The 22,663-nt window shown below is 43.7% G+C and overlaps 1 protein-coding gene across 15 annotated transcripts in view; it reads right to left on the reverse strand.

Annotated features, from left to right (window-relative positions):
* Positions 1-20: 20 nt before the first annotated feature.
* The window catches only part of lrrfip1a (leucine rich repeat (in FLII) interacting protein 1a), a 45,861-nt gene continuing 23,218 nt past the window's right edge, over positions 21-22,663 (reverse strand). The window contains exons 3-29 of one of the 15 annotated variants that reach the window (XM_068702075.1): positions 21,073-21,090; positions 20,839-20,910; positions 19,869-19,910; positions 19,273-19,323; positions 19,080-19,115; positions 17,679-17,732; positions 17,502-17,543; positions 17,309-17,365; positions 16,379-16,438; positions 15,184-15,267; positions 14,940-14,984; positions 14,534-14,596; positions 13,989-14,066; positions 13,080-13,217; positions 12,583-12,609; positions 11,959-12,084; positions 11,068-11,139; positions 9,809-9,979; positions 8,935-9,027; positions 8,628-8,720; positions 8,351-8,443; positions 7,950-8,094; positions 2,753-2,802; positions 2,422-2,542; positions 2,257-2,336; positions 2,052-2,156; positions 21-1,912 (exon numbers count right to left, since the gene is read on the reverse strand). In XM_068702075.1, the coding sequence (XP_068558176.1) occupies positions 1,805-1,912; positions 2,052-2,156; positions 2,257-2,336; positions 2,422-2,542; positions 2,753-2,802; positions 7,950-8,094; positions 8,351-8,443; positions 8,628-8,720; positions 8,935-9,027; positions 9,809-9,979; positions 11,068-11,139; positions 11,959-12,084; positions 12,583-12,609; positions 13,080-13,217; positions 13,989-14,066; positions 14,534-14,596; positions 14,940-14,984; positions 15,184-15,267; positions 16,379-16,438; positions 17,309-17,365; positions 17,502-17,543; positions 17,679-17,732; positions 19,080-19,115; positions 19,273-19,323; positions 19,869-19,910; positions 20,839-20,910; positions 21,073-21,090 (2,124 nt within the window). In that variant the 3' untranslated portion in view covers positions 21-1,804. Of the gene's footprint in view, positions 1,913-2,051; positions 2,157-2,256; positions 2,337-2,421; positions 2,543-2,752; positions 2,803-3,294; positions 6,822-7,949; positions 8,095-8,350; positions 8,444-8,627; positions 8,721-8,934; positions 9,028-9,808; positions 9,980-11,067; positions 11,140-11,958; positions 12,085-12,582; positions 12,610-13,079; positions 13,218-13,988; positions 14,067-14,533; positions 14,597-14,939; positions 14,985-15,183; positions 15,268-16,378; positions 16,439-17,308; positions 17,366-17,501; positions 17,544-17,678; positions 17,733-19,079; positions 19,116-19,272; positions 19,324-19,868; positions 19,911-20,838; positions 20,911-21,072; positions 21,091-22,663 lie in introns of those variants that run through there. The other 14 variants (XM_068702076.1, XM_068702077.1, XM_068702062.1 and 11 more) reach the window with 14 other exon arrangements.

Here is a 22,663-nt window from a genome sequence, read left to right on the forward strand (position 1 = left end):
AAACCAAAAAAAGATGAAACTAACACCAAAGCCTTTTTTTAATGCATTAGCAAAAATCATAAACTGTTAAAAATGATATTCCAAGAGTCCCTCTGTTACTTCAAGAACAGCTAGTGTTCCAGCTACAACAGCACTCCTGTTTCTCTTACAGCACGTCTGCACTGCTTGTAGACCACGTTGCATAACTTCTGCTTTATTGAAGACTGATTACTGATTTCACCTTCATCAGGGAGGAGTTTCTCCATCTAGTCAGTCAGTCGCGTTACTATCCGAGAGTTATTCAAATCTTTTCAATATATTAGACCCTTATAAAGCATTTTGGTCTACTCAGAGTAAATATTGCATCTTGTAAACACCAATTTGAAGAGAAGATTGCGTCGTCGTCTTGGACTTTAGATGATTTATGTTTTTCTTGAATCACTGCAAAACTACAGCAGCACATTGCAGCCATCACAAAAACATATTTCATGTTATAACTAGATGCTTTTCATAATATACCATTCTGTCATTATATAGTTAATCAGTTCATTTTTGCAATAAACTGTTGTAACATGAATGTGCATACATACAATTACAGCAAACTTAAAGTGCATTATTGTTACAAGTTTCCTGTAAAAGCAGATATTTGTTTCTTATGATATTTCATAACATGTAAAGTATCTTACAATATGAAAAGGCTCATTAAAACAATAAGCTGCTGTACTTTACACAAGGTCTGCTGCTGTCGAAGAGGTGAAGAATGACAACATGAAGGAACCATTGGCAGAATAAAGCCCGGTCTACTGGGGATCAGTGTTGGGAAGGAAACGTTTGGTGGGACTAAAATGCTGGTGTGCACATACCAGTATGGTTGAGCTTTTATTGCACAAAGATGACAGTTGTTGAAGTTCCCTTACAAACAGTTTGCAGCTTTGTAAACAGTGAAGCGGCTCCTCCCCAGTGTGTCCGCTCCAGTGAGTCCCCCATCGTCACATTCCTTCAGCGGGTCTCAGCGGGTCAGTGCGTCCCTAAGAGCCGAGCAGTGAGCGACTACAGGAAGCAGAGAAGCTTGTGTCCTAGCAGAGGGGGAGGGGGGGGTCAGAGCTGCCGGCTACATTAAGGAGCTACCACTGGTGACTTTTGGACTGTTTACATTGTGTGTTGTTTTTTTTTGGGGGGGGGGGGGGGGCAATCCTTTTTGTTCAGTTTTACCACAAACATGGATACCTTTAAACATAGTTTGGCTTTGAATGCAAATGAGGAAAGTAATACTTCATTTTGCCTTTTCATTCACGACACACACAAAGCACTCGTTGTGTTCTCCGCACTGAACATCACGTCCTCGGGTCACGGTGGCGTACTGTCCCCCTGCGATCCGTCTTTAGTTATTTCTCCGTCCTCCATGTGAGCAAGACAAGTCAGTATCTTCAATCCCGATGAGAGGCAGCAGAAAACAGGGTGAGACAACAGAGAGCGGCGCTCTGTCCCGGGACTCTCCGTGTGGCCCGTTCCCCCTTCTCAGCAGAGCAGAGGGTCGACCACAAAGACCCGCTCATGTACGTTCTGTGTGTGTGTGTGTGTGTGTGTGTGTGTGTGTGTGTGTGTGTGTGTGTGTGTGTGTGTGTGTGCTTTAACGCTACGGAGACTTCTCATCGGACAGAAAACAGACAAAGAAATGGCACATTGCTTGTTGTTGTTCTCTATTCTGTGGATATAACTAAGATTTTAGATTTTTTTTTTTTTTTTTGGATTCTTTTTCATACGGTTGCTATCAGGCAGATGGAAGAGATGCAGGAAGACTCTTTTCCAGGAGATGAGCCACTTTCTATGGAGTCTGTGCCATGCCGCGACTGGACTTCATCTTCTCCAGTCGTTTGGAGAGATGGCTGTTGTTCGACTCTAGTTCATCGACCTTGTCCAGCGCTGATCGCAGCTGTTGGGTCACACACACACACACACACACACACACACACACACACCACACACGGAGACAGAGAATAGATTAAAACAGAGCCGGTCCAACGCTCCCGCTCCTTGTTTTTGTTCCCCAGCGTAAGACAACAGAACTCTACCTCTCTCTGAAGTTTACGTTTCTCTGCCTTCAGCTCATCCTCCACTTTCTCTGCGTTCTCTGATGCAGACTTGTAGCGCGTCACCTGACTCTCAAGTCTGGTCACCTGGAAACCAAAAGAAAAGAAGTAAAGACTTCTTAGGTGAGAATATTTACTTTTTTTTTTTTTTAGGTATGCTATGAATTCAGGATTCTTGTCAGCTTACATTTTGTTCCAAAGCGGTCACTTCTTGCTCTGCCTTCACCAGCTTGAACTTAAAGTCACTTATTTGCCTGCTTGAATCCCCTGTGAAGGTTTAGCAAAAGCAGATATTGTTGAGTTGTAGGTGACGGTGAAATAGCAAAGTGCATCTACCGATGTGTTCACTCACTCTGCAGCTCTATCAAGTTCGGATCGTTGCCGTTTTCAACAATTTCACCGTCCGGGCTCGAAGTGTTCTCAGTGCCGTTCCTCTGTGTCTTCTGATCCAGCTGGGACTTGAGCTTCTTCACCTGCAAACGGAGCCATTAACACATCAGCTGAATATTGTCAACAATGTCTCTATAGCAATGGGGCAAACACGCGTATGGAAATAGAAAAAGATGGCCTTGCAACGAGCTGCTATGACATGAAATGTATTAAATATTAGCTCCTGATGTAAACTGTGATATTCCTGAGACTACAGGTGCCTGTCTCAGTAAATGGGTGAATCACGGACCCACCTGCTCGATCATTTTTTCCCGCTCATCCACCAGTTTCCTCAGGCGAATCTCTACAAGACGAAACACACGTTTGAGAAAGGCACTCGACACCGGAGTCTCGGTCACAGATCATTAACTCAAATGGAGCGTCGTGCATCACAAACAACGATCACAGCATCCATCTTTGAATGAAAAGAAGTTCACATACCAGGGGTGGGAGGAGCCAAGGAGATGGTGGGAGTGGTGGGGAGGGGGGGGAGGTTGATGCATGCAACAGCGCAGGCTTCCATGGGGAGTGATGGAGCGGAGTGTGTGTGTGTGTGTGTGTGTGTGTGTGTGTGTGTGTGTGTGTGTGTGTGTGTGTGTGGTAGGTTGTTAGCATGCACAAACTGTGGAGAGGAGGGTCAATACAAGAGCACACAGCTGACTACATCCTCACTATGTGACCATACAGTGCGGTGTAACCGGACATGGAGATCTACGCGTACATGTGCTGACTGAATGACTGCCGACACATTGCATTCTATCAATTTCCCTACAAAAAAAATGCATTTGGATCAACATTTCAAACAGCAGGGTGTTTATTAGCATTTCGGCATGGACGCACTACATTCGTCTTTTATACACACATGCGTCATACAGCTCCCATTCTGGTAGATGGAAACGACTTTCAAACAGCAGTCGTATTACTCCCTGAGAACAGAGCAGGGTGTCCGAGCACTTTGCATTTTCACCATCAACATTACCGCTGGAACATGTAAAAGATAGTTCGCTAACTAACGAACTACCAAATAACATCTGTGTGTGTGTGTTTTATTGTCCACCTATGGAATGAATAAATCAACCCTGAAATTGTAGCATGAGAAAATGATGTGATAGAATATTATCCATCCATGACACATAACAAGCAGCAGCAGCATGAATGTGCGTCAATAACAAAATAATGTTACATGGAATAGCAAGTGCAGAATTGTCCAATAGTAAGATCTAGCGTTACCAAGCAGTTCACGCTGTGATGCTGGTACCGACAGCTGTCCTTCAGATCGTTTACATGGAGTCAATTAAAATGATATACAAACGTATATTCATTTGGGAAAGGATCAAATATATTTTACCACTTTGTAAACAGCTAAGCGAAGACAGATGAAATGGTATATATCTATACTATATACTATCTATATAAGCTAAGACATCTTACACTCCTCTTTGCCCTTGCCTTTGCCTTTCTTGCTGTTCTTCTTCACATCTTTCCCTGTCTGCTGTGGGTCTTTACTGCTGGCCACTTGTTCCGCTCTCTTTGGTGAATCTCCGCCCTGCAGCTCAAGCTTAATGGCATCTAATCCTTCCTCTACGAGCACCGACGCCGCCTGGACAATGTCCTCCGCAACAGCACGAACCTCTCCAACGCTCAATAGCTCTCCTTCCTCTGCAATGTGGCCGGGCTCATCTGACACGCCCACTTCTTCCTCTGGAATGTTTTTCTGCGTTTCAAGCACATTTTCCACACGTTCCCCCTCTTCAGGCGAGGCGTCCTCACCAGAGTTGAGGTTGTCTGGAGGCGCAGTATCTAGCGACTCTACCTGGTTACCCCCGTCAACCGCGCTTTCAACTGGCTCGTCTGGTCTACTCTCATTTGACGAACTAATGTTGTTTCTTTCATCCGGCATGACTTCAACTCCCTCCTCCACTTCTTCCTGGCTCGGGTTTTCAAGGAGACTCGTCGCTATAGCCTCCTCCACGTCCATGTCGTTGAAATCAAAAGAATGGCCTTCATCCTCTTCCCCGTCCTCTTCATCGCTGTCCTGCAGGGTGGGTTGAGACGAACCATCATCCTCAGACTTGTCTTTGCCGGGTTCATGCAGTTGCTCTGTCTCGTTTGGATCATTTGGATCTTTTTGACTGTCTTTATGTTCTGGGTCCTCTTCAACGGCTGACTCTTCAGCTCTGTGGTCCTGCTCCGTTGAGGAACCGATTCCAGTAGCTTCTTTTGGAGAGTCCGGCGTTATCAACATGTCAATGGTATTGATCTTTTCGGTTTCAGAGGACACTTCGGCATTTGATTCATCTGTTGGATCCTGGCTTTGTACGTTACCCAGTTGTTCGGCCTGCGCTACTCCAACAGTCTCCACCAGACTCTTCACAGAGTCAAATGCATCGGTGGTGTTTTCATCATGTGAGCGGTCTGACTCAACTAAATCCTCTGCGTCCCTCAAGTCTCCGTTCAGCTCCTCCTTTTCAGTTCTGTCTGATTTGAGCTCTGAATCCTCCCCGTCAGGAGGAAAGGCTTCCTGCTCAGTCTCTGCTCCTGGCACCTCGTCATCTCTGACTGTCTCAGTGGCCTCCTCTGGACCTCCACCAGACACCTCGATGGAAGCGTCACCGCTGCCTGAGTCCACGGCTGCGGACGGCTCTGAGCCAGACAAGCTCTTGAGAGCGTTGGTGAAGACATCGATAAAGAACTTGGACACAGACGCGCTGTCCTTACTCTCAGGATTGCTTGTGGATTCAGATTCATCAGCAGCAATGTCTCCATTGCTTGGAACATGCGATTCTTCAGTGTTTTCCTTACTGCTCTCAGGGTTACTAGTTGTACATTCAGATTGCATCTCATCAATCGACCCAACTTCATCCTCTACACTATCAACAATTTCTGACTCCTTGTGGATGACATTGTCCGTGGCTGAGATGTCGGTTTCACTCTTAGAGTTATCTATACTGGAAGAACCCTCTCTGTCGAGACCATCTATGCTTTCGGCACCTTTAGAGTTGTCGATGAGATCAGAAGTGCTGGGGTTGGTCTCTGGAACAGGACTTGTTATAGATCCCACTTCCTCTACTTTCTCAGTTTCCAAAGTGTGTTCCTCGTCTTGCTCATCCTTTCTGGCATTTGTTCTGGAGTTGAGAGTTTCAACGTGAGGAAGGGTATCAGCGGGAGCCACTGCCTCTACTGCTTTTACCGTTTCAGTTTCTGAACTTAGTCGCTTGTTCTGTTCATCCGTAACATGATCCAACCTTTCTTCCTTGGGAGTTGCCACGGGTTCTGCTTCTTCTACGTTCTCCGTCTCCAACTTTTCTTTGTTGTCATGCTCCTCTGTAACAAGTTCCACTGCTGATCCTTTCAGAGTTTCATTGGTTGAAAAGGTTTCTACTCCCTCTTCTTGATCCACCCTTGACTTCTTGAGGGTTTCAGTGGCAGAACTGTCGAGTTCAGGTTCTGCCGTTGGCCCCTTATTTCTTGTAGCTGATTCCTTTATTTCTTTTTTGCCTTTTTCTTGATCAGTTCCATCTCTTTGTTGGTTCTTATCATCGTGCGTTCCTCCTTTCTTTTTGCCTTTCCTCTTCCTTTTCTTCTTCTTCCCTGCAGCGGCGGCGGCGCCCTGAGGCTGACTTTTACCTGATATTTCCTCTGCCTCGTCATTCTCTGCCTCTTCTGCATTCTCAGGCTCTTGTTGAGGTTCGGGGTTTGACACGGCTGGGTCAGACTCATCAGGCAAACTTTCTGTCATAACACCATGTGCAACTTTTTGCTGATGACATGATTCTGTATTTTGCAAGTTACTTTCCTCATCTTCCTGTTTGTTTTCTTGGTTGTTACATGACTCTCTAATGTCATTACTCTGTGTGTCAACACTACTGCTTTTGGTTTCTGTCTCCCCTAAATCTGGGTTACTTGTCTCCCCTAAATCTGGGTTACTTGTCTCCCCTAAATCTCCCCCTTTAGGCGCTTGGGTTTCTGGAACATTTTCCTCAGAACTTGTTACAATCGCTTGAAGCTCAGGGCTGCAAATGATTATATCTTTGGCTTCTGTGATTGATTGGTCAATAATGTCAACATTTAAGTCCTTGCTTAGGACACCGTCTTCAACATTGTGTTCTTCTGTGGCCATCTTCTTGTCCTCATCTAAGCACAACGTTTGTTCTTCTGTTGGCTGTTCTTCGCTAGATGTTTCCAGCGTGAACACACCATCAACATTACAGAGTGCATCACAGCTCGCGTGATTCTCTTTTTCTTCCTCAAACATTTCTCGATGCTGCTCTGGATCCACCTCTTCCTCTCCGCTACTTCTCAACGGAGTCTCCTCTGTGTTGCCTGAGAGATCATGAAGAGTACACGGTGATGGATGGACAAAAAGTGTTGACTCAAGACATGATTTTCAAAACTGTAATCTTCATCAGGAAGTGCATCAGCAGAAGTCAAGGTAAGGCAGAACACCTGATTGATTCAGTGGCCAGGAAGAGAAGCACAGAGCCAAGAAGAAGAAGAAGAAGAAGAAGAAAGGCCGGAGGAACACCAAAATTAAGTTCTTGATTCCCAGCATATTGATCGTCAAGCGAAGAAGCCGGCTGCTCAAATATATACGTTACAATGCATTTACAATAATGTTCCTTACACAGACTATTTGCTTCTAAAAGAGTTCTCAAAAGCTTTGTACCATCAACCCTGTAGAGACCGGTCAGCATGTACACACCTACACCACATGCATTAACATGTGTTGAGTTAGTTGTGATTCAGAACTAATATGTGTTAGTTGAAATGATGAAAAAGGTGCAAGAGAAACAAATCAAAAGCCAAAACATGAATAATGAAGACTAGTGGTGAAAGAGGTGACTGAGATGAACCCCAGGGGTCAAAGAGCATGCTGAGCTTGTAAGTGGAATCTTAGTTTGAACAGGAAAGCAAGAGGTTGGATAGATGGTTCTTAAAGGGATAAGGCTGGCAATTCTCTGTATTTTTATTTTCGTCAACAAATTAATAAAAAATAAACAGTGCATTAATATGAATTTGGTGCTATAGTGAGTGTTTATATTCCATTTTTGGAGCACTTTTAAAAAGGACTTCTCGTCAACGTTGGCTTAAAAGTTGAGATTGAAAGCTCCAGAATAACGACAGAGATTTTCTTGTCATTGAAAAATGTCCAACCTCAAGAATAAACTTTCAGTCTCCAGAAAAACACAGAATATCACCAGACTTATCCTTTCAGGAAACTGCAAATCAGCGTTGAAGACACTTCACATTCCAAGAGCACAACACTGGGAACTGAAGAGTTCATTCCAACATTAGACATCAACCATTCGGATCAGACATCAATGGAATTGTGAGGGAATCATTGCTTGTTATGTATGTTGGTTGCTGAATTTTCGGTTCCACCACTACTGTATATTTTTTGCTTTTTGGAATGAAAGTCTTCAGACAGTTTAATGTAGTGAGAAGTTTTACCGAGCATGCTGTTCCCCTCCGTTGGGGCGGTCTGTGAGTCCTGAGCCGGCTGGGTAGCAGGCTCTGCACTGGGGGACCCGTCCACTTCTGCCTCACCAATCTCTCCATTGATGTTTAGATCAGGACCCAGAACTATTCCATGTTTCTAGAAAAAACAGAAAGGCAAACATCAGCTCCACAGAGTATACACACCTTCAAAATAAAGTCACAATGTAGAAGCTGCAACTTAGGTTTAGGAATGTGTTTGAAACAACGGAGTAGATATACTTGTTATTACTTTCTACCTTCAATAACGCAGGATTCGGTTTTACCTTTAAAGCTTTAGTTACCGTGACAACAATATTCAAAACTTTAAGGTCACACCTTTCTTCCCAAAACTACACACATCACACGCCGAGTACCTTCAGAATGTCTTTGAGCTTCACCGTCTCTTCTCTGAGCTCATCTCGCTCAACTCGAATAGCGTCTGTGTATTCTTTCTGTCGCTCTAAGGCCTGAGCGCAGCGCCCCCCAGTGAGAGAGAGAGTGAACAGAAAAGTGGACGAGAGGTGAAAAGAAGTGAAAGTAAAAAGCTGCCAGTCAGTTTCATGCAAAGGAGATACTGAATTCATGTGGGCAAAAGTAAATGCCGAGTCAATAAAACATGAGAAGTGCAGCACCGGGGGTCAGAGGTCGTACCCCAATCTTTTTATCCTTCCACTCCACCGTCTCCTGCAGGTCAGAGACTTCTCTAACAAAACCTTCCTGTTTGATACGCAGCTGACGGATGTCCTAAACGGCAGGAGAAGGAAAGCCAGTTTGAGATGTGGAGGGAGAAAGAAAAAGAGACGCATGCATGTATACAGTGTGTGAACAAAAAGAAAGCCGTGGAGAGCGGCCTTCTAGGTGACAAACGCGTTTTCCTTTCTTCATATCGGTCTTTCGAACCAATTCCTGCACCCCCTCTTTGAGAGACACACGTTCACACTGGAGGACGAATACTCACGTTTAGCAGCTCTTCACTTTGTTTTAGCGTCTCTTTCATTTCAGTGAACTGGAACTGAAGCACCGTGTGGGCGTGTTTCTCACGCTCGTGTTCCTGTGAGGAACAAAAAGACAGATGGACAACCAATAACCTTGGTACCTTAGGTACAAATATAATGCTGTTTTACTGCATTTGATGTAGTTGTAACAAAGAGTACAGAAGCACAGAGACACAACTGTGGGGCTATTTTCACAACCGCCCCCTAGAGGGCGCTGCATTACTGCTGCTGCCATTTTGTGCTGAACACACCTAAGAGTCTGTGGTCGACTGAGGTCTATGTTGGAGATCCTGGAAAAGTTTGCCTGGTTTCTATAAATCCTCAGCTTCCATGTATGTCCATTGCTCACGTTTTGCTCATATGGTAAGTGGTGAAAAAGTTATGTTATGTCTTTCTATTTGGAACGCTCTGCTTTGATTCTTCAATGAATTCAACAAGTAATAAAAACAAGTAAATAGTTATAGTATGCATCATTCGTTGTGTTATTTTTCAATCGGGTTGTTTTAATGGAGTCATCTCTGGACAGATCATAACAGTGTGTAAAGGAACGACCAATCAGCTTTCACTCCTCATCAATGTAAGTTTCTTCGGTTGTAGCGTTAAAACAAAGCATTACCAATATGAACAGAAAACTAAAACTTGACCAAGCTCTACTTTGGTGTCATTACAGCACAATAACACTCCGTATGTTAGTCATTCACCTTACAGTTGATCATTTAGCCTCATGTCAGAAAAGTTTATGAGTAATAAAAAAAACCTTCAGATAGCAGATTTAAGCCATTTGGGTTTCCTACAGTTGTAGAAGTGAGCCACATGCCTCTTGTTTTAAGTCTGTACCTTGACTTTCTCCTCGTATCCGCGGCGCGACTCAGACAGCAGTTCCTCCAGCTCCATGAGCGAGTCCTTGAGCGTGTCCACCTGGTACATCAGGTTGTTCTTCTCGTTGTCCAGCTGGGCGTTGGACACCATGGCCTTACGGTACTTCTCCTCCACTTCCACTAAAGCATCCTAATGTCACCACATAATAACGACAATATCAGAATATAAGAACACAGCAGCTTGGCACACGTCCTGTGTTTGGTGTAACGGGTGGATGCAGCTGGCAGAGAAGTCCAGACAATGCAACGATCTATCTGTATGGCACAACTGTGTAAGCCTGTGGAAACGTGGTCAGTGGAAATGTTATGTGCAGGCTAACGCACACGCACCAAAATGAAGAAAGACATAAAACGTGCAGACGCATCTCGAACAGTTTGCAGGTTAACACACGAGTTAGAAAACATCTGCCCAGGTGGGAGATAAATGAGGAATAATGCCAGACACAGGCTCGGCATTTGAGCCTCACAAAAGGACTCGGTGATCAGGATCACCGAGTCCTTTTGTTGCAGTTCAACTAGCTATCCTGCTCCTCTATGTGGAATAAGTGCATTTTAAAAGCAATCACAAACAGCGGTGATGTTAGGCTATTTCTAATAAATATAGTGGACGGGCGGATTCTGAAATCTTTTACACGTCACAAGAAAAAATTGGGGGAATTGAAACGCCAGGAGAACAGCAGGCAGAGGGGGAGGAAAACCAACAGTGGCAAGGAATTAATATACTATATCCTTTATAGTGTTAATCATTCTATCAGTGAGGTTTCTTGTCAGATGCGAGTCTGTGTCCAGCTGTGTTGCTCTCAAAGCGAATTAAAGAGCAGGCGAGAAAAAAAGGCCAATTATTATTGAAACCATTTCTATTTAATTTTCTGTTTGCCGTTTATGGACTCCACCGATCAAACTATTTAGAACTAATGTCAGCCGATAACCATCTATCAGAGCACCCTTACTGCAGTTATACTACTGTATATGCGTGTCAATATTTGTGCTGAGTCTGGAGCAGCAGTATTGTTTCTGATATACTTTCTTTGTCTCAGTTTCAATTCAAAAGCCCGTCTGTCTGTCGGTGTACTGATCTAGGATCCACTGTTATAAACAGTTTGTTTGGCTGCACATGCGACCCACTGTGGTAACAACAAGGCTGAAATGCCCAGAGGAAGTTAGTGAACAGTGAGTCTGGAGTTGAGAGCTCTGGGGGTCTCTCTCAGGCTTTTATACCTTGGCTTCTTTTAGGTTCTGCGTGTACTTGGATTCCACATCTTGAATCTGATCCTTCAGCTCATGAATCTCCTGGTGAAGAATGCAGCAGCAGTGAGCAGAGAAGCACAGTGGGACAACATCAGAAAAGGTGACGGTGCGGACAGTTTTGGCGGCAGGGCGACGACGAAAGCAACACGGTGTTTGCAGAAAGAATGAAAAGCAGCACGACAGCTCGGAGATTCATTTCAGCTTTCCTCACGTAACAAGAGTTAGATCCAGTTTGTTGCTCGTGTCCCCTCATGTCTTGTGGTTGAATGAAGTTGGGTGGAGAAGTGACTCGGCCTGTTCTACACTCAACTTGTGAAGTAAATGCACCATATGGGTTCTGAAGTTTGACTATGGACAGAATACAGCAGAAACTTTTTCTGCAATCAAAATGGGTCAAAAACTCTAAATGTTGTGATGAAATTCTCAATGTGGTTCAATTTGTTAAAGGGCCAGTGAGTAGCATTTCTGGGGATCTATTATCATAAATGGAATCTAATATGAATAAAAAAGGTTTTCAGTTGCGTATGATCACTTGAAACTAGGAATCGCTGTGTCTACACAGGGAGCACGCCGTGTTTCTACAGTAGCCCAGACGGGACAAACTAAACTCTGGCTCAAGAGATGTTTTTACGTTACCTGGGAGCCGCCGTGGTTTTCTGACTCACTTGTGAAACTTGAGCCGCGGAGTGTTTAACCGTTGTTTTTATGCGGAGGGCTGTTCAGTTGGGTGCAAAGGCACCGCTAGTAAATTTCCCATAACAATACACATTATGAATATGAATATTATGACTGATAAAAACCACAATCCACGAGGAAATCCCCTCTCTCTGTCAGAAGGAAGCTACATCTCTTCACCATTACCTTGATTTCTCGTATAGACGTCTCTGCATCTATAGTTAAAGCCGTCTCGCCGCTTCCTCTCCGCGACGAGGTCCCGCCTACGGAGGTGAGGGTGGCTGCTGTTAAAGCAGAAGCTGCTCGAGATCCCTGAGGAAAAAGACAGTTATGACACAAATGGTTTTTTGACACATGTTTGGACACGTTCTCTTTAATACGACGAGTGACAAAGGAAACTTCTGGTGATCCATTCTCTCAGTCTAATCTGAATTGTTTTCTCTGTGTTTATGACTTAACAGGTGGAAAAAAAGGTTCATCTGAGAAACACATGGAAAACACCAAATAATTTCACCTGCAGAACCTATTTTTACAGGTAAAAAATTATCCTAGATGAAAAAAAAACAAGTTTAGTTAAGATTAACCTGACAAAACCAGGAAAAGACATCACCCCCTTTTTAAGTCAAACACAGGAGAGAAAACAATTAAGATCAGACGAAGGAAAGGGATCAAACCTGCCTCTCAAGGCTTCCTTACTGAAGCACACGATCAGAATAAAAACACAAAGTACTCATTATTCTGCATTAACTGGTGTCCCTTTAAGCATCTTGACTAACCTACATACACAGCGTGTGGTGATGATCCACTCACCTTCTCAAGATAATCTCTGTCCTCCACCTGTTGAGACAAAACAAAAAAAAAAACAGTCAGAGCAAACAGAGGGTGAAGTGGAGGCCACGGGGCCGAGGAGACCCAGAACCCTCACTACAGCCTGCTCAGCAGTGTTCCAACCTAACGACACATGAAGGTAATTAAGAAAAGGCACAAACGTATTCGAATAAACAACGCCATGCAAATAATTAGAATGGGAGGAGTCCAAAAACACCAAAACAACACAGTACTCCATTCAACAACAGACCATGTGTTAAAAAAACACTTCAAACAACAGGGCACTTCAGCTGTCACTCCCAGCCTGACACAACCACACACACACACACACACACACACACACACAACAATCTTCTGGTAGTCTCCACAGTCAACCCATGGCTTAACCTCTGACACAAACACAGCGTGCAATCAGCCCTCCTTGCAGGGTGAAGTGCACAAAAAGGAACGAAAAGATAAAGCACAGGAAGTCAGCTCACATCACAGACGCGGCCCGCTGCGGCGGCAAAGCGACTCACATCGGAAAAGTCAGGAATAGTGACGTCGTCCAGGTCCCGGTGGAGGCCGCCGCTACCGGCCGCGCTCCTCAAAAAACTGGCAACAGAGCCGCCGTGTTCCTGCGCCGGCCACCGGGGGGCGAAACAGAGCAACAAAGAAACGAAAAACAGAGCAGAGCAACAAGTTTGCGCCCCGTGTTCTCCTTTCCCATTATATATTATTACATCCTATCCATTAAAAAGAACGCACACATCTCATTTCTCAGTCAGGAGTCCTCGTCAAAAACAGACACCATACTGTAGTAACTTTTATAAATCCAAAAAGGTTCAACACACAAGATTCAAGTATTCTGATGTATCAAACTGATTCTTCACAATTGTTTTTTGGGAGATGCCACCATCAGTTAAAACTCACTGTGTTGCTACAGGCTTGTGACAAAATGGTCAGCCGCTGTGCAGCACTGTGACTCGTCTAAAACTGAACTGAGACACACACACACACACACACACACACACACACACACACACACACACACACACACACACACACACACACACACACACACACACACACACACACACTTCGTAGTTGTATTCAGGGCATGAATGTGATTTTCTTATGCTTCTCTGAGCTTCCATTAATGGCTCACTAGCATAAAAACATGAACCTGTCCCGTAACGGCTGAGCTGTACAGGTCCACCAGGAAATACCTGCTTGTACTCTGCACACGGAACTAAATTGTTTTTTCGCACACTTCCAAAATTGTACAAACCATGCCAAGTCTGAGTCAGTCACAACTGCGAGTTCAGTCAATGACTTGTGTGGTTACAGAGCTAATCTACATGTGGGCTGGTAGGAGGGGGGGGTGTCTGGGTAGGGTGGGGGCTCACCACTGGGCTGGCGCGGGCCGAACCGGCCCTGGACGAGACTCTGGAGCCGGAGCTGCGATAACTAGTGTACTCTAAAGGCTGCAGAGAAAACACACCGTTACCTTTCTGTGTACACCTGGAGGCAAACAAACAAGCATGCACATGCATGCTTTTATTAATATACCTCTCTATTTGATCTCCTCTGAGCAGTGCGTTTAAGTTTAAAGTGCTTCCTAAATAAAATGCATCACTATCATCATCATGCTCACACTAACTAGTGTACTAGTAGCAAATACATGCTGGAGAGGAATAACTCCAGAATCACAATCTGCTTAAAAGGTGCATATAAATGATATTTTAACAACGCACACGTATTAGAGATTTACATCCAATTAAATTAAAATCCACAGCAACTCCCATGCAAAACAAACATTTAAAATAAGGAGACGGTCTGGAATGAGAACATAACCAAAGCAAACTTCACACATTTCATTATTTCACACTAGTTTCCCGCTCTGAAACCACTGTTCACACCAACAAAGGCCACAAATCCAACAGAGTCTTACTCGAGAGCTGGAGGAAGGGGCTCGCTGTGACCCGCCGCTGAGGCCGTCTTCATACAAGGAGCTCTGCACACGTCACACAAACGCATACAGTGTAAGCAGAACGCTTCACACATACAGTGTAAACAGAACGCTTCACACATACAGTGTAAGCAGAACGCTCACGCTTCACACAAACACAGCCGTTGCTCCTCAGTGGTGAAACACCACGCGGTGCCTTCAGGGCCCCGATATGTGGCTCCATTTAAAACCGAAGCGTACAGAGACGTCAGCGCTTAGTGAATTTAAAAAGCATTTCCATTAGGGGGCCTCGACTTAATGGGAGTGAATGATAACTACAGGTGTTATTCAACACAGTGTGGAAGTCATATACTGGGTAAAAGGTGAGGTGGAAATGAATGGAACCAACCCTACGATAGAGCTGCTGGGAGATCTGACTGAGTGACCTGCAGAACTGCAACAGAGGACGGAGTCGGGAGTCAGGATGAGGTTCAGAAGGAGGCAGCTTGGAACAGGTTGTAAAAACTTAAGAATGAAGGATTGAACTTTGTTTGTTATGCATTTCTCCTGTCTCCTCTCTCCACAGAGGGGTCAACGGTCAGCTAGCAGATACAGAGCAGCGATGACATGTGAAGTGCTCACGGTGTACAGACCTGGTAACCATTGAAAGCTGAACCTGGGTTTCTGGAAGAGGACAGACCATTGAAGCTGTACAAGTCAGAGGAAGCATAAGAGGCCTGAAATGAGGAAAGAGGAAGAGCGAGTAAGGAGCCAAGAGAAGGAGGCGCAACTCTCCGCCCACAGTGGAACTTGCACCCGACATCCATCTCTGGAAGTCATGAGTGTAGCTTGTTTTTAAACACGCAGAACCAATAGAACATCAGCATGCTTGCCAAATGGCTGGACTGACAATGACAAGATTGTTGAGACCCAGAACTCAACGCAAAACCATTTTAAAAAGATGTCACAGTACCGACTCCACTGGGACATCTCTACAGCACACAGAGTCCACAGCAACGGGGAAGTCTTGAAATACATTCAAAAAATAATAATACATGCACCTACATGTATTCCTAAATAATCCACAGAAAAGCTTGATTAGAAAGTGTTAAGCAACGCACTGCACGCCTCAATGAAAATGATACTTCAGTAAAACAATCAACATCGTCACTGGTTGTAAGCTACGGAAGCCCTAAACGGACATGATTCAAACAAGCTTTTCATCTCTCTTAAGAAATATGTATTTGACTTCAGGACATACAAACTGAAAATCAAGCATATTTACCGTCTCATTTAAGAGATTTTACAAAGTAAAAGTCAAACATTTGAAATGTATTTACTCTGAGATATCCTGAAGTCAAATATATCGATGACTGTCAGGAACTTTGGAGCAATGTGTTTATTAAACCTCAAGTATTCAGAAATGGAGCTATTCCACGGTAGAAATGAGTGACTTTTAAAATGGAAAATATAATAATGGACAGAGTAAAAATGCTTGATTTAGTGTAAGTAAGTAGTCAGAGATGTCTGATAATGATAATTTGACCCAAACATTACAAGTAATACAAGGAAACAACCTTTTGTTGTGATTATTACATTTTCCGAGTGATCTTGAGATAGTAAAGCTTGTTTTAGTGCTTAAACCTTTTTAATTTATTATTGATATATTAAGATCACGACTTAAGATGTTATCTTGAGACACGATTAAAAAAAAAGAATATTTGAATTATGTCCGTTTAGGGCTTCCGTAGTAAGCAGTTGATCTTAAAACTAGACAATAATAAAAGTGTGCACCAAAGGCCATTAGTGGTATTAGGGGAAAGAAGTCTTGGGTGCAATGCCACCCACCGGCTGCAGGTCTAATCTGGAGGCACGAGACCCCCGGGTGTCATCACTCAGTCTGGAGCTCTGAGGGTCGGGAGCACAGGTGACAATATCAAACAGCATTCTATCTGACAGCACAACACCACGCAGGTTCAACTTATTCACACATCACACGCTGTTAGTAAAGCTGGGTTTAAAAAAAACCTCATCGAGGCGTAGTTAAATAGACCCGTCAGAGGTAGAAATAATTAGGTTAAACCAAAGAACCAGGTTCTGAAGCCATGTAGGATTAGCACAAGCCTCCAGAGGCTCTTTGAATAAAACGTTACATCATTTGTGTCGAGGAGCTTCTGTCCTTCTACAAGGACGACTTTAAGGATGAATGAAAACGTCTCCGCCATTCGTTTGGTGAAGCAGCTCTTCCTTCGTCATTCACCCTCCCAGGTCTGGGATCAGCCAAGAAGGAAAGATACTCTGGATTCGGCTACAAGTGCATTTTTTTACAACTTCTAGGACCTAACGATTTAAACAAAAGCTATTCAAGTGTTCAACTGGGAAGTTGATTTACTTCAAAACTATCATCCACTGGTTTACAGATGCCTCTTTCAATGCAAGTCTTGGGTCTGATGGTTCTCATGACGGTCCCAGAAGTTGTAGTTACACCGTTTGGCCACTACATAAAGTTTGCCTAATTACCCAGAGCTCTTCCTGGGGGCTTGGTTTAAACATAATGAACAGACATGCTACACTGTTTCTTTTAGCTCCACCCACTGCAGTTTGCCTCAAAACGATGTGATTATTTCTACCCAAATCTGTTTTTCAAAGCAAATGATCCTCTGCACCACGGTGTCAACAGAAGAGTTTGCCCTCGACACAACGCAGTGTCCAAAAATGAATCAATATAACATTCTACAGCTAGTCAGCAATCAGGATGGGGGGGGGGCCAACACGCACCGTGAGGTCTAGCCTGGAGGAGCGAGACGCTCGGCTTTCATCACTGAGTCTGGAGCTCTGACAGCAGGACAAAGAGGAGGCTGATGAGTGACAGGTTGTCTAGAAATTTACAAGCACTCCATCACTCTACAACAGTCAGTTCAACACACACACACACACACACACACACACACACACACACACAGCTACTAACCCTGCCGGAGACGACACTGTAATCATCGTCACAGCCGTTCCTCTGCGAACAAAGAACACGAGTGACAAACTGTTTGTGTGTGTGTGTGTGTGTGTGTGTGTGTGTGTGTGTGTGTGTGTGTGTGTGTGTGTGTGTGTGTGTGCCACTTTTGCATTTACAGGGTGAATGTTTACATACATCTTTGTCTTTGTGCTTATGTTTCTTCTTTTTCTTTGACTTCTTATTTGAGTCCTTAGAGTGAGAGAAAGAGAGGGAGACCGGTGAAGGGTGAAAGCAGGCTATACGTACAAGTCTTTTCTCACCTCTGGAGAATGGTATGTACACAGTAACGACAGTGTTATTAGTTACTGTCACTATTAATAGAAAGATCAAAGCAACACACAGCACACACCAGACAGAAAATACAACGGGATAGTTTGTATTTTTGGACTTTCTGACAGAACAGAAGCAGATGTATATTTGCTCTCTTCAAAGCCACCGGTCTCCTTTGACAGAAAAAGTAACTTCACCTTGCAGAGCACAGGCCGGTCATCCGCTGCCTCTATCGGTTGGTTTGTTTGTGTCATTTTGTGACTTGGGTTGAATCTGAACTAACTTTAAAAAAAAAAAAAAAAACTAAAGTCGGACAATAACGTAATCAAACGGTAGATCAGAAGCTCCTGTGTCCTGCGAGGATAGAATATTGTTTTTGTGGCTTTGAACAGAGTATAGATGGATATAATGAAAGAAAAGGCGGTCCAACGGTAAGATAAAGCGGTGACAATATTCTAAACATAGCCAACACTTAAAGTGATACAGATTGTTTGTAGGTGTCAAAAAACAGGTGTAGCTGCTGTTCTCCTAACTCCATCTACTGTCAGTCACACACCGACTATGGAGAAGTACCTCATACGACCCCACTTCAAAAAAACATCCAAACTATCCCTTCACCAAGTCATTTGACCACAGACCGATTCAGCTCGTAGTAGTAGTGAGCCAAATACCCTGGATCTGCTGCGCCCGTGAGAATGATTAATATGAAGACTTTTTCCACATTACATAGCGCAGAAAAAATTGCCGCTTAACATTTAGAGACATAACAGAGCCTTAAATAGTGCGCACTGTGTTGTGTTTGGAGCGTGATAGCTCCATGGCACACAGTGTTCCTCTGGTCAAAATCAAACCTAACTGACTCCAAGGTAGTCAATGTCCCGGCACAACAGCAGAAACGAGCACATGACCGAACATAATCACTTGATGGGATTACATGAAACATTCACGGGTCGATTCCTACATATTGCCACTTTGCATTAGTTCACCAAATGTGTCGGAACTGTTCCTCTACAATCTCAAAATATAAACGCAGAATCCTTAAAAACAAAAACAAAACAAAAAAACTTTCATCTTGCAAACAAGACGGAATATAAAACTCAAATCCATCTAATTCACTCCATAAAGTGAGCACACAAACATGCTTTGTGTTATGAAGGGAGATGGATCATCACAAGGATAAGGCAGATCTACTCCATGCTTTGAGGTCTCAAATAAAACCGTTAGTCAAACGACGACTCATTCACACCACAAGTCTTCCACCCTTACCCCTCCACCATAAGCCCCAACCGCATCAAGATCAGACTGTGCAAAAGACACATCATCATCATCGTCATCATGTGCCACCTCGTTAAGGTACCGAAGACAGACACAAGGTCCATGTTGGTTATTAAAAACACAAAAAGGGAGCCATGAAGAATGTCTGGATTTTGAATGCGTGTGCTGTTTGAGTGATACTGACCCTGACGCTGCCCCGGCTTCCCACCGACATCCGCTCATCGTCGTCCGAGAGCTGTGTGAGAGAGCGAGAGAGCGAAGTGGATGTTAGGGGTTTGGAAAATGGTCAGTGTGTGAGATCTGTGTCAACAATGACGGTGAACAGTAGATTATGACAGGACGTGTCCCCCTGCAGAGACACATGGTTCCACTAACTGTTACCGACTGACAAGGTTTGTTGAAGATCTGATGTGAATTTTATGTGACCTTTGTTTTAATTAAGAGGAGAAAAAAAAGGAATTAACAGAAATTCTCTTGTGGAAAAACCAAAGCAAAAACAATAAATAAAAAGTCAAAGAAAACACAAAAAAAAATCACATTTCAAAATGAGTGATTTACTTCAGGGCTGTGCTACAGTACATTCTCAAGTGCAAATGATTCTCATTTGCACAAAACTACTTTTTTTTTTATTCTAAATATTATTATTAATTATAATAATGTTTTGGACCACATTTGATACTGGGTTTCATGCATTTCATTCAACTTTTTCTGGAGTGGTGGAGGACAAGGTTACAGAGGAAAGGCCTGAGGAGAAGGAAACAGAGGGGAGGGGCTACAAACCGTTTGTATCCGTGAAGAACGTGAGTATCTCTCACTGTCCTCCTGGATGGGGGGGGATGGGAGGGCACATGGAGAAGAGAGGAGGTGAAGGGTGCCAAGGAGGAGAGACAGATGTCAAAGATCAATGAGACAGATGCATGAGGGAGGTAGAGGCACTGAATGACTGAATCCAGTGGTGACCACATGTTCTCATTCCCGCCAATACAATTTTAAAGTCATTGACAATTTCTGTTTTATTTCATTTTAGGATCAAGATATTGTGATATAGTTTACTGCAATTATTTTTCATTCATCAGATGGTAGACATTTGGCCGAATGAAACACATGCAGACAAAATTGGACACCAGGTTACATCACCTGCTTTTTGGTTCATTTGAACAATTCCTGCATTAAACAAATCCAGATCCCTTTTCCAGACATGCGTGTTCTTAAAGCAAACCACTCTCTGAGCCAGTAATCCAGCCGACCAACCACTGAGGCACTCGTGCAGAAACACAGTCACCTCAAGTTGCAACGTACAGTACAGTAATGACTTTAGTGAACAACAACAACAACAACAACAACAACAACAGAAAAAACACTCTGCAGTTAGTCAGATTACAAGGCACACACACACACACACACTGTGAGTATCCTCATTGCTGGGTTGGAAGCTCTGACGGTCTGGGACGAGTCGACCGCAGTGACTAAAGTGATGAATTCAACACAGTAAATCCTCATGCGGTCTCACACCAAAGGGGCAGATGGTCGGGCTGATTCAAAGCCAAACGTGCACCCTGCTCCTTTGAATAAGTGGATTATCATTAATGGCCAAGCTTTGATTCTTTATAATCTGTTATTTTCTAAAAAGGCTCAACAGGAATTATCTGGAGTTCAGAAGCCTCTGCAGACAGAAACGTCCGCGTCACAGAAACACATGCACAGCGTTTAGTGTTTTTAGTGTCGTCACCGCAGCACAGAAAAACTGTACCATCCACTGTTCAATATCTCCCCATTTGGTGTCCGCTCGGTCGTCTGATTTGGTGTCCAAGCCATAATATTTCTAAGAAGAGACGGGAAATGAGGACAAGAAAAAGGAAAAAAACAGGAAAGAGAACACGGGTAACAGACTTCCGTTATTTTCTTGGGCACAATTTGAAGCCCAGGATAATCGCATAACCATGCTTAAATGAGATGAGGTGGAAAGCAGCAAGAGGAGGCCTACCTTCTGCACCTGAAAGATCTACGCCGACCAGAGGACAAAGATTGGAGGGTATCAAATCATGAAAACGGGGACAAAAGGACAGAAAAGAAACCAGTATCAAAGATGAGAAGACAGAAATTCAAAGTCTAAAAAGGACGGCAGTGAGCTTTGTGACAGATAAAAGACAGACAGCATGCAGGGGGACGTACAGAGGCAGGCTCCTGCTAATGAGAGGTAACCCGCTGCACACCAGGACCACAGCTGAGGACCTATGAGACCGGGTTACAGGGCAGGTTCCCATGGCTCCTTTAGGTAGCGGTGGCAGTATGTTCCCGTGACTACAGATCTGAGTCTTGTGACAAACAGCTGGCCTCTCATACATCCTGGTACCGAAGACTAAGAACCAAAATGAGCCGCGGAATCAAAATTTGTGAAAATGTAACAAAAAAACGAACACAGACACCTTTGCCGTTACATTTCCTTATGAGGATTCTGAAGGAGTCACGTGACCACAGAACCCATATGCTGCCTTGTGTGGATTGCTGAGATCCACACAGTGGTTAATGTCACTAAATCTTTATACGATCAGTGAAACAAGCATTTTACTTCTCACTGCATTTAACAATTATATTAAGTTGTGTCTGCAGCATGACTGAGATCACATTCAAATGAAGCGATTAATAACAACCAGAACCCCAACATCCTTCTTAGATTGTCCATTAAAAGTTAATGGGGCAGTAATAGTTTGTCATTTTGAGAAATACGCTTGTTCTCTTGTTCTCCGAGTTAGATGGTAAGATTGATACCACTCTAAGGTCTGTGCAGTATGAAGGTACAGCTAGCAGCCAGTTAGCTTAGGTTAGCATACAGACCGGCAACATGGGGAGCTAGCCTCGCTAGCTAACCCTACCAGCACCCATAAAGCTCACCCAATCGGGTAATCCCCAGAAAAAAAAAAAGTTTGTTTTATACGGTTATGTGACGGACTATTTCTTGGTTGGGCGCCTTGTCGTCACCGAGCCGTCCACTAGAGGGCGACTGTGGCTCAGTGTGAATGGTGAATGATGACATGTAGTGTTAAACTGCTTTGATTGGTTGGAAGACTAGAAAAGCACTGTACAAGTCCATTTACCATCAACCACCACACCACACTCTTCACTTAACTGCTGAAAAAGTGATACGTCACTTATAAAGTGATACACTATAAAGCGTGAAATATCCAAAACACAAATGATGTTTTTTTGTGGCTGCAACATTACATCAAATGTGCAATTCTATTTGTCTCAACGTGATCTCATAGAAATCCGTGAAATGACCTCGACCTCTTAACAGCGTTATGTGGTGGTGGCACATAATGTGTAAATGATGTCCCGCCCCCACGGAAACAATTCAAGATGGGTTGAGACAACAAAACTAACGCTATAGGTTTAGGTCATAAAACCACTTAGTTAGGTTTAGGAGAAGCTTCGTGGTTGGGACCAATACAAGTCAATAAATGAAGTAAAATATGTAAACACGTCACTAAAGTAACCTCACAATAACTAAACATCACTTTCAACCAGGAGACGGGCGTTAGTGACGGGTGTTTGAGTCCCAAAGTCCGGTTAGGGTT

The sequence above is a fragment of the Cebidichthys violaceus genome, unplaced genomic scaffold (genome assembly GCF_023349555.1).
Source record: "Cebidichthys violaceus isolate CVI_PGR_0920_01 unplaced genomic scaffold, fCebVio1.0.p SCAF_80, whole genome shotgun sequence".
NCBI classification, from domain to species: Eukaryota; Metazoa; Chordata; class Actinopteri; order Perciformes; family Stichaeidae; genus Cebidichthys; species Cebidichthys violaceus.